Below are 21,172 nucleotides of genomic sequence, written 5' to 3' on the forward strand. Positions count from 1 at the left end.
AGTAAGTTACAGCATCATCATGTAGTAGCCGCATTGCCCTTTGTACTACCAAAGGCATGTCTCCCAGCAGGGTCAGGGCTGGTTCAAGAGTTTTTTCACATGATCTCCTTATTTGGCAGCCCCCTCCCTCCTCCAACCCTTCTGTCTCTTACAATTTCACCTGTGTCAGTTTCCATCATTAATTGTGATGCACACAATGTACAAATCTCTCAACTTGCAACCTTTCTAAGTTTGGCAACCCAAGTGGCCGCTACTAATTAAGATACATCCTGTATAGAAATCTTACAGTTGTGGCGTACCTCTTAGCTTGACAACCCAAGCAGCGGCTTGTGTCACTTATAGGCATTACACTGACCCTGCATAGAATCTGGTGCAGGTGAGCAGACATGCCTCACCTGTGAAATGTTGTGGAAGGATGACTGGCCCCATGAAGTAGTCACTAATTACCTGCACCCAAACAATGAGGCTGAACCAGTAGTGCCAATTTGCTGCCACCACCAAACAGGGTCTCACCATAGGTGGCAGGTGGGTGTTGTGAATGTTGATACCACTTTGACTAATGGTAGTTGCTGATAATTACGATCCCCACCTCAGCAGTCAGGAAAACTGGCATCTGTGTGTGTGTGTGTGTGTGTGTGTGTGTGTGTGTGTAATCTTAATTCCCAGCAACTACCATTAGTCAAGAGTGGTATCCTCTAAATAACATAAAGCAATGTAAGTTATCCTGGGTACACTTTATGATTTGCATTATTGTAGTAAAGTCAATTAAGATAGTTTTTTAACTGTAGTAGTTAACAGTTTATCCAAGGTAAGGAAATGTGCTTTGTATGGACCAGTACCCATTGAGAGACAGAATTTTCCCCCCGGTAGTCCAAAATAGATTCAAACATGCTAATTCAAATGTTCCAGAGTGAACTGGAAGGAGGTAACAGGATGGAGGAAGGGGAAACTATTGAGTGTATGGTGTGAGGACAGTGGGTTACCAGAGACTGAATCCAGCATGATTATGGGAGTGAAGTACATGTTCAAGGTAAACACATCTCGAGTCCAGAGAAGCTGGTGGTGAAGGGCAGGACCCAGATGGCACAAGTTGTGAATCAGCCATTGAAATTTAGCACGTTATGGTCAGCTGCATGTTGTGCCATCATAAGGTCAACCTTGTTCTTGGTAACAGTTTGGCAGCGGCCACTCATGCTGGTGGACAACTAGTTGGTAGTCTTACCGACAAACAACTGTGCAGGGTTTGAAGCTAAGACGATACATGGCACGCTTGCTTTCACAGGTGGCGTCCGACTTCCGATGTGGTAGAATAAGCCTATGACATGACTGGAATAGAAAATGCTGAGTGGATGGATTGGGCAGGTCTTGCACCTTTGTCTACCACAGTGAAATGATCCCTGTGGCAACAGGTTGAGAGTGGAAGTGGCATAGAGATGGACTAGGATGTTGTGTGGTCAACAGACCACCACTTACAAACCACCACTTTAGGAAGGATGGAAAAGTTCTTTGGTAGGATGTATCTCATTTCAGGACTGACTCAAACTGAACCACATCCTTCATCAGGGCTTTCATTACCTCTCATCATGCTCTGAAATGAGGGACATCCTAATAAAGATCCCCCCCCCCCCCTCCCTTGGTCTGGTCCAATCCAACCCACACTTCCTATTCAGTCCTTTCAAAGGACTATCTTACCTTATCAGATACCAAACCCCGTGCAAATGCAGCCATGTCATACACCATCTCTTCTAAAAATACTGCTCAGCCTTTTCTGTTGTTATGACTACCTATCTGATGTTCACCAGGATGAATGGCCGCTGCCAAGAACAATGTTGACCACCCAGTGGCACAACATACAGCTGAGTACAACATGCTCAATTTCAATGACTGCTTCACAGTCCAGGCCAATTGGATCCTTCCCTCCACCATCAGCTTCTCTGAACTATTCAGATGGGATTTATCTTTGCAACACATCCTTAAATCCCATAATCACCCTGGTCTGAAACTCCAATAGTCCACTGTCCCCACACCCTCCACCAAGTTTCCTCTTCCCTCATCCCGTCACCCCTCTCAATTAACATCACATCACCACGCCACTCCACCTTCAGTGTATGCTACTCCCTAATAGCTCCAACACACAAGCATTACAGCCTAACTCGTGCTCTGCTATTCTTCCCTACCACGTCTCTAGCCGGCAAACTGGCTGCTTCCCTCTGAGCGACTAATTACTATCCCCAATGCCTTTCTCTGCCTTCCGACTCTCTCCGTCTACCCACCTTATCTGGCAAGCTCTCACTCTTTTAGTGTGTGCAAGTCTATTGACAGCTCAACACTTTTGTTTTTTTCGTGAGTGGTGTCCTTTAATCCAAAAGTATTTACGAAATACAACAAGAAATATTTTGTTGTAGATCTGTCTACAATATCTGACTCCCTCAGTCGGAAGAAAATACCTACAGTTTTGTTTCAAACTTTGTGACAAATACCAGAGGCAAGACAAAAGTTGAACCCATGTCACTTGATCTATAAGAGAATATTTCTCATGAACAAACAACTTCCATGCAGATAAAAGAAGGTCCTGATACCAATGGTGAGGACAGAGAGATTATTTGAGACTGATGATTCTAAGATCACAACGTATTTCCTTTCAATATGGAATTGAAGAGTAGGTTAATTTTGTACTGCAGTTTGTATGTCTTAAAAGCAGCTGGGCCTTTTATTCAATACTGTTATATTATAATCTCTCTCTTCATTGCTGTAAATCTATACATGGTAGAAGAGAAAATAGGGACTCTTATCACAGTGATTCAGTGCTATGCATAACTTTTATGCAAAAGTATCAATAAATAGCTATTTTTCAAATGTTTCACTGTCTTCACTTTTAAGGAGTAATATGACAGCAAATAACAAAAGGGGTTCAATTACCATCGCTGCTTCTTGAGAAACTGTGGCAGCTGTGGGGAGTGGTGGCGATGCGACAAAAGGTAGTCAAGGTCCTGCTTCACAATGCCTAACACCTCTTAAGGTTACCCCAAACAAATAATTAAAAATCTATTCCTTTGGGATATTTGTATTTCTGAAACTTCCTTTAGTGCAGGAAAGTGTAGCAGTAGCAGTAAAAAAAAGGGTAATCAAAGAATCCTTATTTCCTAAAGCATCATTTTATTGTGTGGTGGCCTCACCTGAGAATCAGCCTCTATTATATGAGTGCACTTTTGTAATTATTACCTGTAGCATTGTCATCATGCCACTGTGTGTGTCTAGATTATAATCACATCAAAATGAAAGACACATTTAATTTAATAATGTTTCAGTATATGAATGTGACAAATTAATTTGACTTTGTGCAACTTAATGTAACAGAGCTTACTGTACAAATGACTACATTTATTGTCTTGTTGGTGACAAAGAATGGGCATAAATTTTGACAATGTCTGTAATATTCTAATTATGGCTAGGCAAAAGATTTTAGCAAACATAATTAAAAATGCCTAGTTTATTTTTATATGTTTGTGAAAGGGCAATGATTTCACTGATATAGTGCCCACATACTTCCAACCCAATCAAGGAATTACACACAAAATAAACAGTGAAGAGCTTACAATTTATGGTTTGTACATGGGCACAGAACAAACTGATTTCACCAATTATGGATGAACAAATATTTGCCAAAATGCTAACTACGATGCCAACTCCCAAGTTTCACCTCATGGATGCCACCAAACATGAAGGTTTTAATTATAACCTAATAGTTTATCAAAGTTTTTGTAACACATGCAGAAAGCAAAAAGTACATCTATTCATGTGAAGCAAGGTGACAATTTTGGAGAACAATACAATGAATTTTTGAAGGTTTACCCTGTGAGTTTTTAACAGTTTACCCTGAACTTAAAAAGTTAGCTTATGATGGTGTTCACAGTAAGATGGTACCTTATGGAATAACTCAATCCCTGTTATTACTAACCTGCTCTTCCTAAAATGTTTACACTGTAAGAATTTGTAAAACGTATTCTCATGAAGAAGGAATTTTAGTGTTTACTATGAGGCCTTCTAGAAAATAACTAGTTCAATATACAAACACTTGCAAATTTACTAACTCTCTCTCTTTGTCAACAACAGTTAATTTTCTGACAAACTTATCACAAGAAAGATTATGACATGTATTAGAGTAGTATTTTAGCATACAGGTGGAGTGACAAAGGAGGAAATCATTAAAACTCTATGAAAAATGTTACAGATGGATGATTTATCACACATTTCCACTTCTCATTCATACACACATTTCAGCAAATGAAATCAAAACTGTTATAAAACAATTAACACTGCTGTTACAAAGTAAGAAATTCATGAGCACGTGTTTCCAAGAGCGTTTCCATTGCACTAACATCATTGCACCAAACATCGAGGCGTTGAACCATGGAGGAGATCTGTGAAGCAGAAGGAAAACTTAGGTTAGTACAGTATTATTCACAATTTCTCTTAAAGCATTAACACTAATTAATTTAAAATTGAAATAGATGAAATGAAGGAGAAAAGTGTATAAATGACTAAACATGACTTGCAGTGTCGACAATACAATAGTGGCTTCATTCCTGTCACACACACACACACACACACACTTATTAAATCTTAATATGGATTTTTGTAATTGTATGCGCGTGACATCAGCAGGTTACTGAATTGGTATGGTGTTATTTACTACAATGGCTATACAAACTTTATGAGAATCAACATTTATTTTTCCTACAATTAAATTCAAGGTGAAAATACAATTTTTTATAATAAATTGAAGACTGTAATGCCATTTCCTTGCATCAAGTACTGAATATACAACTTGAGGATTTCTAGTATTTATATGGCAAAAAGATATCACAGAAACACAGCAGTTGTTAATGATAAGCAGTATGAAATGTTTATGACACTGATATCCTTTAGTCATATTTGTAAGAATGTACATGTGAAATGTTGTGGGTGCTGTTAATACTAAATGTAGAGCACAATGAAGAATTTAGAATAACTACAGAATACTAATGTCCATACACTGCCACTTCCTTCAATGCCAATAAAAGTTTTCACTATGAACTGCAATTTCGTCAGTCTCTTTAATGACATTCACAACACTTCAGATAATTTTCATTGAGTCTCCCACAACTTGCCTTCTAAAATCAAAAAAGCTTTATTGGCACTATGATGTATGATAAGACATTATTAATAGACTTCTGGGCATAATCAATGATTCTCACAACCAGTGACCACTTTCTTTATGCAAAAATTAGTAAACTGTCACATTTAGTTCTTCAATATGATCATTTATGCATATGGCTCCCAATAGATTTGACTGGCTGCAGTTCCAATCTTGACAAATTGTCATTACTGTGTATCTGAAAACATTATCTATGTGAGTGTTGGTCATAAAAAGAGATCGAAGCTGCAAACACGGTGATCTTCAACATGACTCAAATTATAGAAAACACAGTACTTACAAATAGGATGCTATAGCACTACATACACTATGTGAACCAAATTCCAGTTGATGGTGGCCTAAATTAAAATATAATACTAAACATATCTGTAATTCCAAACCACAAACAAGTACCAGCAGCACAAAGAAAAAACACTGGAAGACATGAATGAATGACAAAATCTGACTGTATGAAAGAAAATCGTCATAACTTCTGAATGGTTCGCACAGTTGGCTGCAGGGCATAATGGGAACTAGTATGCGTATGGTATGGCTTGGTTTAGCGACGAAGCCCACTTTCATTTGGATGGGTTCGTCAATAAGCAAAACTGACGCATTTGGGAGACTGAAAATCCACATTTTGCAACTGAGGCTGTGTGGTGTGCAATGTCTTGTCACAGAGTAATTGGTGTGATATTCCTTGATGGCACGGTGACTACTAAACGGTACGTGAAGGTTCCAGAAGATGATTTCGTCCCCATTGGCCGAAGTCATCCTGATTTCGACTAAATCAAGTTCATGCAAGACGGAGCTTGACCCTATCGAAGCTTGAGAGTGTTTGATGTTCTGGAAGAGCACTTTGGAGACCCCTTTCTGGCTCTGGGGTACACAGGGGCCACTGACATGGGCCTCGATTGGCTGCCGTATTCTCCAGACCTGAACACATGCTACTCCTTTTTGTGGGGCTATGTTGTTGTTGTGGACTTCAGTCCTGAGACTGGTTTGATGCAGCTCTCCATGCTACTCTATCCTGTGCAAGCTGCTTCATCTCCCAGTACCTACTGCAACCTACATCCTTCAGAATCTGCTTAGTGTATTCATCTCTTGGTCTTCCTCTATGATTTTTACCCTCCACGCTGCCCTCCAATACTAAATTGGTGATCCCTCGATGTCTCAGAACATGTCCTACCAAACGATCCCTTCTTCTAGTCAAATTGTGCCACAAACTCCTCCCCAATTCTATTCAATACCTCCTCATTAGTTACGTGATCTACCCATCTAATCTTCAGCATTCTTCTGTAGCACCACATTTCGAAAGCTTCTATTCTCTTCTGGTCCAAACTATTTATCGTCCACGTTTCACTTCCATACATGGCTACACTCCAAACAAATACTTTCAGAAATGACTTCCTGACACTTAAATCAATACTCGATGTTAACAAATTTCTCTTCTTCAGAAACGCTTCCTTGCCATTGACAGTCTACTTTTTATATCCTCTCTACTTCGACCATCATCAGTTATTTTGCTCCCCAAAAAGCAAAACTCAATTACTACTTTAAGTGTCTCATTTCCTAATCTAATTCCCTCAGCATCACCTGATTTAATTCGACTACATTCCATTATCCTCGTTTTGCTTTTGTTGATGTTCATCTTATATCCTTCTTTCAAGACACTGTCCATTCCGTTCAACTGCTCTTCCAAGTCCTTTGCTGTCTCTGACAGAATTACAATGTCATTGGCAAACCTCAAAGTTTTTATTTCTTCTCCATGGATTTTAATACTTACTCTGAATTTTTCTTTTGTTTCCTTCACTGCTTGCTCAATATACAGATTGAATAACATCGGGGAGAGCTAAAACCCTGTCTCACTCCCTTCCCAACCACTGCTTCCCTTTCATGTCCCTTGACTCTTATAACTGCCATCTGGTATCTGTACAAATTGTAAATAGCCTTTCGCTCCCTGTATTTTACCCCTTCTACCTTCAGAATTTGAAAGAGAGTATTCCAGTTAACATTGTCAAAAGCTTTCTCTTAAGTCTACAAATGCTAGAAATGTAGGTTTGCCTTTCCTTAAACTATTTTCTAAGATAAGTCGTAGGGTCAGTATTGCCTCACGTGTTCCAATATTTCTACAGAATCCAAACTGATCTTCCCTGAGGTCGGCTTCTACCAGTTTTCCATTTGCCTGTAAAGAATTTGCATTAGTATTTTGCATCCATGACTTATTAAACTGATTGTTCAGTAATTTTCACATCTGAGCTCCTGCTTTCTTTGGGATTGGAATTATTATTATGAAGTCTGAGGGTATTTCGCCTGTCTCATACAAATTGCTCACCAGATGGTAAAGTTTTGTCAGGACTGGCTCTCCCAAGACCGTCAGTAGTTCTAAAGGGATGTTGTCTACTCCCAGGGCCTTGTTTCGACTCAGGTCTTTCAGTGCTCTGTCAAACTCTTCACTCACTATTGTATCTCCCATTTCGTCTTCATCTACATTCTCTTCCATTTCCAGAATACTGTCCTCAAGAATATCGCCCTTGTATAGACCCTCTATATAATCCTTCCACCTTTCTGCTTTCCTTTCTTTGCTTAGAACTGGGTTTCCATCTGAGCTCTTGATATTCATACAAGTGGCTCTCTTTTCTCCAAAGGTCTCTCTAATTTTCCTGTAGGCAGTATCTATCTTACCCCTAGTGAGACAAGCCTCTACATCCTTATATTTGTCCTCTAACCATTCCTGCTTAGCCATTTTGCACTTCCTGTCGATCTCATTTTTGAGACGTTTGTATTCCTTTTTGCCTGCTTCATTTACTGCATTTTTATATTTTCTCCTTTCAACAATTAAATTCAATATTTCATCTGTTACCCAAGGGTTTCTACTAGCCCTCGTCTTTTTACCTATTTGACCCTCTGCTGCCTTCACTATTTCATCCCTCAAAGTTACCCATTCTTCTTCTACTGTATTTCTTTCCGCCATTCCTGTCAATTGTTCCCTTATGCTCTCCCTGAAACTCTGTACAACCTCTGGTTCTTTCAGTTTATCCAGGTCCCATCTCCTTAAATTCCCACCTTTTTGCAGTTTCTTCAGTTTTAATCTACAGCTCATAACCAATAGATTGTGGTCAGAGTCCACATCTGCCCCTGGAAATGTATTACAATTTAAAACCTGGTTCCTAAATCTCTGTCTTACCATTATATAATCTATCTGATACCTTTTAGTATCTCCAGGGTTCTTTCATGTATACAACCTTCTTTCATGATTCTTAAACCAAGTGTTAGCTATGATTAAGTTATGCTCTGCTCAAAATTCTACCAGACGGCTTCCTCTTTCATTTCTTACCCCCAATCCATATTCACCTACTGTTTCCTTCTCTCCCTTTTCCTACGCTTGAATTCCAGTCACCCATCAGTATTAAATTTTCGTCTCCCTTCACTACCTGAATAATTTCTTTTATCTAATCATACATTTCATCAATTTCTTCGTCAGCTAGTTGGCATATAAACTTTTACTACTGTAGTAGGCATGGGCTTCGTGTCTATCTTGGCCACAATAATGCGTTCACTATGCTGTTTGTAGTAGCTTACCCGTACTCCTATTTTTTTATTCATTATCAAACCTACTCCTGCATTACCCCTATTTGATTTTGTATTTATAACCCTGTATTCATCTGATCAAAAGTCTTGTTCCTCCTGCCACCGAACTTCACTAATTCCCACTATATCTAGCTTTAACCTATCCATTTCCGTTTTTTAATTTTATAACCTACCTGTCAGAGACAGCAAAGGACTTGGAAGAGCAGCTGAATGGACTGGACAGTGTCTTGAAAGGAGGGTATAAGACGAACATCAACAAAAACAAAACAAGGATTATGGAATGTAGTCGAATTAAGTCGGGTGATGCTGAGGGAATTAGATTAGGAAATGAGACACTTAAAATAGTAAAGGAGTTTTGCTATTTGGGGAGCAAAATAACTGATGATGGTCAAAGTAGAGAGGATATAAAACGTAGACTGGCAATGGCAAGGAAAGCGTTTCTGAAGAAGAAAAATTTGTTAACATCGAGTATAGATTTAAGTGTCAGGAAGTCGTTTCTGAAAGTATATGTATGGAGTGTAGCCATGTATGGAAGTGAAACATGGACAATAACTAGTTTGGATGAGAAGAGAATAGAAGCTTTCGAAATGTGGTGCTACAGAAGAATGCTGAAGATTAGATGGGTAGATCACATAACTAATGAGGAGGTATTGGATAGAATTGACCGGAAGAAGGGATCGGTTGGTAGGACATGTTCTGAGGCATCAAGGGATCACCAATTTGGTATTGGAGGGCAGCGTGTAGGGTAAAAATCGTGGAGGGAGACCAAGAGATGAATACACTAAGCAGATTCTGAAGGATGTAGGTTGCAGTAGGCACTGGGAGATGAAGAAGCTTGCACAGGATAGAGTAGCATGGAGAGCTGCATCAAACCAGTCTCAGGACTAAAGACCACAACAACCTATCTGCTCGATTAAGGGATCTGACATTCCACGCTCCGATCCGTAGAACGCCAGTTTTCTGTCTCCTGATAACGACGTCCTCCTGAGTAGTACCTGCCCGGAGATCCGAATGGGGGACTATTTTACCTCCAGAATATTTTACCCAAAAGGACGCCATCATCATTTAATCATGCAGTAAAGCTGCATGCCCTCGGGAAAAATTACGGCCGTAGTTTCCCCTTGCTTTCTGCCGTTCGCAGTACCAGCACAGCAAGGCCGTTTTGGTTATTGTTACAAGGCCAGATCAGTCAATCATCCAGACTGTTGCCCCTGCAACTACTGAAAACGCTGCTGCCTCTCTTCAGGAACCACACGTTTGTCTGGCCTCTCAACAGATACCCCTCCGTTGTGGTTGCACCTACGGTACGGCTATCTGTATCGTTGAGGCACGCAAGCCTCCCCACCAACGCCAAGGTCCGTGGTTCATGGGCGGAAGTGTGGGGCTATATTAAAGACAATATGTAGAGCAATAACTCCAAAACAATTGCTGAGCTGAAAACAGCCATTCAGGAGGTCATAGACAGCATCAGTGTTCTGGCACTTCAGCGGGTCATGCAGAATTTCAATATTCTCCTGCACCACGTCATCACCAATGATGGCAGGCGTATCAAACATGTCATAACCTAAGTTCGAATATCTGTAGTGACATTCACATGTTGAGTAAAGTGTGCACACATTATAGTTGGTAATTAATTTACATTCTTTTTTCATATAGTTCCATAATAATCACCTGTAGAAACCAGCACATCTGTGAACATGTGTAAGTGTAGATTCAAAGGGAGAAGGGAATGAATAAATAAATATGATGAAATGAAAAACTTTACTATGAAATAGAAACAAAAATAACGAAAGTGGAGTCAAGTCTGGTTCGAAAGTGCACGTGTTAATTCAAAATCTGCTGCTGGCTAGCATTCAATACAGTGTTTCAATGAAATGTTAAGTTGAACATACAACCAGAAACTTGCGCACCTGAACAAAATAGGAGCAGCAGCAATTTTAAATGTTCCAAAATAGTTGCACCTTCGCTAATGGTCTTCACTGCCAACCATGAAGGTGGTAAAGAGCATAAATATAAACACAAAACTGACCCTGTTAGCATACCTTGAAGAGAACAACTTAGATCACAAAGATCGTAGCAGAATCAGTAGGTCAGAATAGTGAAAGAAACAACTCCACAGTTAAATTTACTGTACAATTAATAAAATTAACAGGTATCTAGCCAATGGCAACACCTTCATCCTCCGAACTAACAGGATGTGTCTGTTTTCAATCAAAATGATTATGCCACTGAAGTTTATGATTTATTATCTGCCAAGGTGTTATAAAATTGAATAAAGGTCTGACATGTTTAATACCCTAATTAGGAAAGCAGTGAAAAATAACCATCTTCACAAAAATAGGTAAAATTGTTACAGATCTTCACACTCCAAACTTGTGGGACAACCTAAAATTTTTAAGATTGGTACTCTTATTAAGATTTTAAGTATCATTAAATATACAGATAGCCCCGTCTAGAAGGTCATAAAGGAACTGAAGTATAATTTTCAGTATGTACTGTGTATGAAACTGCCTACACAGTGAATAATTCAACACATGTAACAACTTTGATCAAAATGTATAGGATGAATTTGTACTATGTGACACTGTTAATTTATTGACTAACTCTCTAATTATAAGATGCTCTTAATATTACTAAACAAAATTTGCTTGAAATCCAAAAGGTTACTGCTAGAGTGTGGAATGGACTTGTTGATTTACTGGACTTTATATGATCTCTTGAACTACCTCAGTAGTAAATATTTTTCTCCATAATGAGGGATTGCTACAGGTCAGGCATGAGCAACTTTCATAACCCACAGGCCTGATTCACCTACTTGCTTAACTCGTGGGCTGTCTTGTCACACAAGATGACAACAGTGCTCCTAGTGTGTAAAGTCAAAACTATAGAGTCTGTGACATTAATACAATGGGGGAATGAACTGATATGAAAAACACTCATTTCCTGACACAGTATGCATTATGCCTCAAAATATGTATTTTAGAGAGTACATTCATTTTGCACTCACTCATTACATCTTCAGATGTTTACATTTGCTCCATGGACATTGTTTCTATACTAACTATGTTTTACAATAGCTGTCTTAAAAACTTCTGCAAAATTTTGCAATGTTGTTGGTAAAGAAACAACATTCATGATACGTAAGCAAATGTGTATAGCTGAAGATGGAATGGCAGGCATTTAGAAATGTCATAATGGAAAAATAAATGTCTACAAAAGCAACTGACTGCAACAGAACATGAATTCAAACTTCTTATATAATGTAACTATTTATTAATCACTAGCTATCACGAGTTAGAAACAAAAATATAGTTTAAATAAACAATATGTTTTCACTTTCAGGTCATATGTTACATCAGCTGCTGGTGATTTAAAGTAAGTTTTCAAAATGAAGATACCATTGTTTTTATTGAAACATTACTTCACCCACAAAGTGTCACAGAAGTTAAGAAAAATTTCCTAAAAACCATCATCTTCTGTGACAGAATTAAACTAAGATCTCTGTTTCTTTTTTCATTATAATGTACTAACAAGAGTCCTCACCAACTGGTTTATACTGCAAGAATTGAACTGAAAAGAGCTAATAGTATGAAGTCCTTGCGCAACTACAGCAACCCTTGCTGCAGGTGAATTCTCCTCATTGTCACTATCACCACTGTCACAACCTCCATAATGATCTATTTTTCTGCGTTCCTTCACAAAATCATCACACAGCTCACTTACATCCACCTGGGGAATGGAAACTACAAGAGAAAATCCTGAAGTACCTAAATTACTAAAACACTCGTAATGAATTTCCAGTCATTCTTAGTGCATAAATCAGCTTCAATTGCAATTGATGATTTACCACAGTCAGAACTTGAAAACTATTAAAGCTGACAAACTGCCTATTGGCTTCTGTCTCGGGTTCTTCGGCCGACGTTCATCTAATGATTTTTCTGACGTTTCGCCAGCACGAGTGGCTGGCATTGTCAAAGCTTCACCCTCCATTGCCGGTGGTGAACCGGCAATGGAGGGTGAAGCTTTGACAATGCCAGCCACTCGTGCTGGCGAAACGTCAGAAAAATCATTAGATGAACGTCGGCCGAAGAACCCGAGACAGAAGCCAATAGGCAGTTTGTCAACAAGTGGCCACGAAAGCCTCAACAATTTTGTACTATTAAAGCTGTCAATCAAGTCACACCATGGAATGTATCCTGCAAATTTTCTCTTTCAATAATGCCTCTTGCTACAGGAGTGAAAAATCGCCACTGCACAAGATCTGCTCTGTATTCTGCTTTCACAGAATAAGTTATGTCTAGATCCAGGGGTGTCTGTGACTTTTACAGTTACCAGGGAAAACAGAACGTTAATATTCCTTTGAAATGAAATTTCCTCTGGATGCAGGGGTCACCTACCAGTAATAAGAACAATCCTATCTCTGCACCAACTACAGCATCAAAAGTAAAAAGTAATCAAACAATAAGGGCATCTGATCCACGTTCCTCTCCATTAGTTGCACTCAGTCCTCCCCAAACCAACTTTCTCAATATCAGGTTCAACTCACACGTGGGACCTTTAGTACCTCTATCCACATCAAACCTACTAACTCAAAACAACATCTCCATTTCAACAGATGTCACTCATTCCACACCAAATTAAGTCCCTTCCATACACCCTAGCCACCTTTAGTCATCGCATTGATGAGTAGTCCTTCTCTGAATAAGCAAGTGTATCTAATTGAGGTCTTTGCAGACAAACTACCCTCCCCATCTTGTAAACCTCTACTATCTCATACGCACCCACTGACTGGCCACACCCTGCCCCTCCCCCCCCCCCCTTACTTAGTATCACCAAGGACAGGAGGAAATGGATCACATTCTCCAAAGTTTTGATTACCTCCCCTTGTGTCCGAAGGTGGGAAATAGCTTCCTTACCCCTTCCACAAAAATAGTATTCCACCGCTCACCCAACCTACGCAGTATCTGTATTCCACCCCTGTTCCTAGCCCTCTTCCACATGGGTCATATCCCTGTAGTTGACCTAGATGGAAGACCTATCCCATACATCCTCCCATTGCCACCTATTACAGTCCTGCCATGGTCATTTCCCATCGCCTTAAAGCAACCACGTAGTCTATCAACTTAGCTGCAATCACTGTGCCACATTCCAGACAAGCTGTCTGCCCATACAAATAGCATCTGGCAAATAGTGACCACGAGACACTTGGACCCACCAATTGCCAAGTATGCCGCAAAATGTCACAATGTGGTGTACTAACTTCAAGACTGCTTCACAGCCTGTGCCATACGAACTGTTCCCGCGAACACTATACATTCTGAATTGAGCAGCCGAGAACTTTATAAACAAAACACTGTTTCTGTACACGACCCCCGCCCCCTCCAAACTTTAGCAATCTCTGTCCAACTGACTCTGTGCCCTCCCCTCCTCCCACTCCAGCCTCTCACATACATACAACCCCCAGTGCACTTACATAGTCCTTTCCCCTTCTCTGGTTCTCTCCTTTCACTTTATTATCCATAGCAAAGATCCCTGATGCTGCACTGAGCAGCCCACATCTCTACACATTCCCACAGGCAGCACTTCATCCATCTCTACCCCTCCACACCCTACACCTCTTCTGTACCACACTTACCCACTCCTGCCGAGATCACTACACACTTACATATGGAAACATGCACGTGCGCTTTGTTTCGCAGCTTAACCAACAGCCTATTCACTGCTCAGTGCCTTCCTATGTGGTGAGTAACAATCTACATTAATTCATAGAATTTTTGCCGTCATCCAAGCACTGCTATTTAAGTCTAAATGTAAATTAGTGTTTATATGCTCTTAAAACATATGATTTTACACTATCCAATTGCCAATGGTGTTAACTTCTCATTTGCATCAATATTATCACACAACAATATTTAATTTCTTTGTACTCTTTGCTTCCCATATATTTTCTCTTTGACAAGATTACATTTCTGAGTAAACTAAACTGTAAAAGATATTATTGCCACTGAAACAGAGAATGTTTTTAAGATTAAGATATATCAGGCCTAGCAAATTGTTGTTCTTCCAATATTCCACAGTCTTATTTCTCCACTCACATTTAAAACACTTTTTAAATCAACCTAGACAGATGTTTGGTATGCTCACTCTTCAATCCCAATCTGCAGTGTGATTTCTTGCTACTTCTCTCTGAAGACATTCCCATATGAAGTAATATTTCCCCACCTCATTCGATGGAAACATTTTAGGAGGATAGAAATCTCAAAATGAACACACACAATATTTTTTTCATATTCAGTGTAGAAGAGCATTTAGATTCAGTATTTGGAAGGGTTTTTCAATAGATGGCAAAAAGAAGTTAATGCAAAATCTTCAGAGTTTAATACAGGGTGTTTCAAAAAGGACTACACAACTTTAAAATTCATGTAAATTTATTGAAAGAAGATACAGAGATGGGTCTAGTATTACTTTGTGGGGAAATACAAGTTCTGTCAATTTATAGCGGCGGTAGTGTTGGAAAAAAAAAAAAGAAAGAAAGAGAGAGAGAGAGAGAGAGAGGCCTCACACTTATAGTTCCCATCTCTGGCTGCAACCCTTCTTTCCATCAGTCCCTATACCAGTTCAAAACTGAACAATCCATTGCCCTCACCCACCTATTCCTTCACCTACACATCAACTCAGCCAATGAACACACCCGTCAACTCCTATCCTTAATAAAAGTCCTCAATCTTTCCTCTCCCACATCCACACCAGCTGTTCAGAGCATCCTCCTACAGGCCAACCGCAAATTAGGACAGCATGCCACCCTTCACCTCAAAAAACTATCCAATCTCCTGGTTTCCCACCTCTGAAAAGGCAACTCACTCACCCTTCACAACCTTTCCAGCAAACCTCAACCTCCTCTCATTGCACACAAACCCAGTCTCTCCCATCTACTCAATCTCCCACTTCCAGCTCCCTCCAAAACCTCAAACACCCCAATCCAGTAGTTAACCTATCCTCCAAACTAGAGATGGGGGATCCGCTCCTGAACTGTTTTATAGAGTTGAATCTTTCAAAGGAGTGAACAATCAGTGATTCAGAAAAAAAGAACGGTAGCTCCAAATGTTTCCCCACAGCAGAGAGAGAGAGAGAGAGAGAGAGAGAGAGAGAGAGAGAGAGAGAGAGAGAGACGGAGCATATCAGCGGGGCCTCTGCTGGTCAGAGCACACCGTGCGCCACACAACACAGCCAGCGCCGGCCTCTGCCCTGCTTCTGCCTTGGCTGCCTGCATTGTGCAGTGCCCCATTGGATTTTGTGTTTCACATATCCCGTGCCGTCTCTGCGCTTCCTCTGCCGCGTGCAGTGTCTGGCGCACCTTAGCATCGCACTCCGTCGGCGATCGTTTCAGTCGCACGTCCTGTCCTCTGGGCAGTTGATGCGAGCAACAGGACAGAGAGCCTCCTAGCGGAGAACATAAGAACTACTTGCAACAACCTGCCTGCAAGAGAGCGGACGATTTGTCTCGGAGCGGGTGACTGGTGGCCGCTCACCGCTCCCCCCACCCTCGGAACTCGCCCGCTCAACGCTCACCCCACCGTTCTCGACTCTAGCCAGAGCGTTGAGCAAATCACCTCAGGTGTCACTCTGGTCTCTGCGGTCTTAGCTCACGCAGCAATACAGCTCGCGGCTCGACCAGCTTGACTCAGCGCCTCTGCATCGGAGTTCGTCTATACTGGATATTGTTCTTCGTACTAATACTGATGTGTATATTACATAATTATGTTATGTATACATCATTTGTTTTTATTTTATTTTTATTTGTTTAAACTGATCAGATGAGGTTCCTGACGACTCCTCTTACTATAGGATTTTTTATTATGGACACTCGAATTTACACTTTAATTACGAGCGAACCAATAAACGTATCGCAAAATGTGATACACCAATATTTTCTTTGTTTTATTCTGCATAAGGCTATATGCAGCACTTTGGTCTTACAGTCAAATTTATATTTTTTTTTCTAATTGTAGTACGGATTTTGCGATTTTGGGCGTCTTAGGAAGGAAATGTTCACTTTAAAAATATATGGCTTGGGATGTATTTGTACGAGGTTAGTGAAATTTTAATACATTATAGCCAAATACATTGTTAATGTAAATCTCAAGTTACAAAATTTTCCGATCACCCAAAAAACCACGATAGTGCAAAATAAATCGATAATCAAAAACTTTGTCATATCGTGGAAATTTCAATAAACAATACAAAATTCTTACTCATTATCTGTGTTACTCCAAAATAGGATCAAATAAGATCAAAATACGGGTATAGTACTGGAATAAACCAAGTTTAAAGGGCAATGTGCCTTCCATTTACTTTCTATTGTGAATGAGTGGTGAGTCATGAAAAAGACCTAGGTCATTTCAGGGAGTGAACAGTTCGGATCCGATCTCTGAAAAGAACAGTTTTGCCCATCTCTACTCCAAACCTCTCTCCCAATCCGAAACCTGTGTCCTATCCAAAGGCCTCACCTTCAGCCCCACTCCCAGATTCAACCAAACAGCCCTCGTCAAAGATTTACTGTCCTACACTCGTACTCTCTGCTGGAAGTATCACTTTGCCACGAAGAAAAATGATCCTAATCCTACCCCTAATGATCCAACTCCCCAAGACACTATCCAAATTGAACCCTGCCTGGAACAGTTCCGTCCTCCGTCACAGCGGGACCCACCTCCTCTTCCTCAAATTCACCCTCTCCAAACCTTCCAGGAATTTCTGACTTCCAGCCTTACCTCTCAATCCTTCTTAAAAAACCTTAATCCTACTCCCAACATCACCACTGCTGAAGCCCAGGCTATCCGTGATCTGAAGGCTGACCGGTCCATCGTCATTCTTCCGGCGGACAAGGGTTCCACGACCGTGGTACTTGATCGTCGGGAGTATGTGGCTGAGGGACTGCGCCAGCTTTCAGACAACACCACATACAAAGTTTGCCAAGGTAATCCCATTCCTGATGTCCAGGCGGAGCTTCAAGGAATCCTCAGAACCTTAGACCCCCTACAAAACCTTTCACCTGACTCCATCAACCTCCTGACCCCACCGACACCCCGCAACCCCTACCTTCTACCTTCTTCCTAAAATTCACAAACCCAATCATCCCGGCCGCCCCATTGTAGTTGGTTACCAAACCCCCACAGAACGTATCTCTGCCTCCGTAGATCAACACCTTCAACCCATTACATGCAGTCTACCATCCTTCATCAAAGACACCAACCACTTTCTCGAACGCCTGGAATCCTTACCCAATCCGTTACCCCCGGAAACCATCCTTGTAACTATTGATGCCACTTCCTTATACACAAATATCCCGCACGTCCAAGGCCTCGCTGCGATGGAGCACTTCCTTTCACGCCGATCACCTGCCACCCTACCTAAAACCCCTTTCCTCATTACCTTAGCCAACTTCATCCTGACCCACAACTTCTTCACTTTTGAAGACCAGACATACCAACAATTAAAGGGAACAGCCATGGGCACCACGATGGCCCCCTCGTACGCCAACCTATTCATGGGTCGCTTAGAGGAAGCCTTCTTGGTTACCCAGGCCTGCCAACCCAAAGTTTGGTACAGATTTATTGATTACATCTTCATGATCTGGACTCACAGTGAAGAAGAACTCCAAAATTTCCTCTCCAACCTCAACTCCTTTGGTTCCATCAGATTCACCTGGTCCTACTCCAAATCCCATGCCACTTTCCTTGATGTTGACCTCCACCTGTCCAATGGCCAGCTTCACACGTCCGTCCACATCAAACCCACCAACAAGCAACAGTACCTCCATTATGACAGCTGCCACCCATTCCACATCAAACGGTCCCTTCCCTACAGCCTAGGTCTTCGTGGCAAACGAATCTGCTCCAGTCCGGAATCCCTGAACCATTACATCGACAACCTGACAACAGCTTTCGCATCCCGCAACTACCCTCCCGACCTGGTACAGAAGCAAATAACCAGAGCCACTTCCTCATTCTCTCAAACCCAGAACCTCCCACAGAAGAACCACAAAAGTGCGCCACTTGTGACAGGATACTTTCCGCGACTGGATCAGACTCTGAATGTGGCTCTCCAGCAGGGATACGACTTCCTCAAATCCTGCCCTGAAATGAGATCCATCCTTCATGAAATCCTCCCCACACCACCAAGAGTGTCTTTCCACCGTCCACCTAACCTTCGTAACCTCTTAGTTCATCCCTATGAAATCCCCAAACCACCTTCCCTACCCTCTGGCTCCTACCCTTGTAACCGCCCACGGTGTAAAACCTGTCCCATGCACCCTCCACCACCACCTACTCCAGTCCTGTAACCCGGAAGGTGTACACGATCAAAGGCAGAGCCACGTGTGAAAGCACCCACGTGATCTACCAACTGACCTGCCTACACTGTGACGCATTCTATGTGGGAATGACCAGCAACAAACTGTCCATTTGCATGAATGGACACAGGCATACAGTGTTTGTGGGTAATGAGGATCACCCTGTGGCTAAACATGCCTTGGTGCATGGCCATCACATCTTGGCACAGTGTTACACCGTCCGGGTTATCTGGATACTTCCCACTAACACCAACCTATCCGAACTCCGGAGATGGGAACTTGCTCTTCAATATATCCTCTCTTCCCGTTATCCTCCAGGCCTCAATCTCCCCTAATTTCAAGTTGCCGCCACTCATACCTCACCTGTCATTCAACAACATCTTTGCCTCTGTACTTCCGCCTCGACTGACATCTCTGCCCAAACTCTTTGTCTCTGTATATGTCTGCTTGTGTCTGTATATGTGTGGATGGATATGTGTGTGTGTGTGTGTGTGTGCGCGCGCGCGCGCGCGCGAGTGTATACCCGTCCTTTTTTCCCCCTAAGGTAAGTCTTTCCGCTCCCGGGATTGGGATGACTCCTTAGCCTCTCCCTTAAAACCCAAATCCTTTCGTCTTTCCCTCTCCTTCCCTCTTTCCTGACGAGGCAACCGTTGGTTGCGAAAGCTAGAATTTTGTGTGTATGTTTGTGTTTGTTTGTGTGTCTGTCGACCTGCCAGCACTTTCATTGGTAAGTCACATCATCTTTGTTTTCGAGGGGTGTCAGGTATGGGGAATGCGTGGGCCATGCATGTGCTTAGACAACCTGATTATTTGAAACGTCTTATTGGTTATTTATGCCACTCAAACTGTACGCCTACTAGAAGGATCTTTAGTGTACTTGATATGGAAATTATGCTGAACTGTTGTCGCCGACTTTAATTGTTCAAACCAAAACACACAACTAGCATGCTCAGGTCCAGTGAAGGCAACCATCTTTAATGCAACTGCTGCTAGTGCTCCTGATGGTGCGACAGTCACTAGCTAACTACACTAGACAAAACTTTATGTATTTCCCTACAAATTGACACTACAGTCACCTCTGTAAGTATTATGAACTAATTTATTCGAATTATCAAAGATTTACAATCCTTTTTGAAACACCCTGTATTATGTTTGTCTGATGTTGTCAATAATGGGTCAACTGCTGTTGAACAGAATGTTTTCTTTGTTTTTAAAAAAAAAAAAAAAAAAAAAAAAAACAGAAGCAACAATATTCGACATTTCAATAAATGGAATTTGATTAAGATTTTCTTTTTACCATAAAAATGTTTTGTTACTGCAAAATCATTATTAATTTCTCTTACACATTAGTCATTTTTAATATATTACGGACAGTTTAATGTCATGTCTAATTTGTCAACAGCCTGCATGATAGTGGAAACTTTACTGTAATCTAAAGATGTAAAAATTTTTATTTACTGACACACCATGCCCCACAGATACTATGAAATACAAAACAGAAATTCTCCCGTTTTTTTAGCTTGCATTACAGTGAAGGCAGTCTGGTGCAATACGCCACAAATCACAAACAGCGAGAATTGACAATTATAATTTAATGAAAAACATATTTTAGGTGGTAATTCATGCACCGGCTATATTAAATTAAAATCATGATGAGCTGTCACATATATTTTGGCAATTGGAAAAAAAACAACCACCGACCACCGTTTATAGTTACAGATTTAAACATCAGTTTTCAAAAGAAAACGACAAGTTCTGTTCCACTATTAGACTGAAAGGCAATGTCTGCAGCATCATATCGTTTGACCTATGTTACACGGCACATGCAAAAGGAAATTATAACATAAATGCTTGTATTCTAAACATTTGTCATTCTCACTTGGACCACGCTTTCCTTATTCCGGAGATTTTTGCCAACAGAAAAATTGACTTTTGGTAGGTTTTTTCCAACACATCTACATTCTAAGAAAACACACATTTCAAACCAAAACTCAAGAACATGAATGAGCTACAAAAAAGCACATCCTAATGATTATTTGACTGTTTGTTGTGGTCTT

The 21,172-nt window shown here is 40.9% G+C and overlaps 1 protein-coding gene across 1 annotated transcript in view; it reads right to left on the reverse strand.

Annotated features, from left to right (window-relative positions):
* Nucleotides 1-4,220: 4,220 nt before the first annotated feature.
* The window catches only part of LOC126203584 (26S proteasome non-ATPase regulatory subunit 13), a 48,296-nt gene continuing 31,344 nt past the window's right edge, over nucleotides 4,221-21,172 (reverse strand). The window contains exon 7 of the mRNA XM_049937946.1: nucleotides 4,221-4,421. Coding sequence (XP_049793903.1) covers nucleotides 4,323-4,421 — 99 coding nt within the window. The 3' untranslated portion in view covers nucleotides 4,221-4,322. The remainder of the gene's footprint in view (nucleotides 4,422-21,172) is intronic.

This window comes from Schistocerca nitens, chromosome 9, assembly GCF_023898315.1.
Source record: "Schistocerca nitens isolate TAMUIC-IGC-003100 chromosome 9, iqSchNite1.1, whole genome shotgun sequence".
NCBI classification, from domain to species: Eukaryota; Metazoa; Arthropoda; class Insecta; order Orthoptera; family Acrididae; genus Schistocerca; species Schistocerca nitens.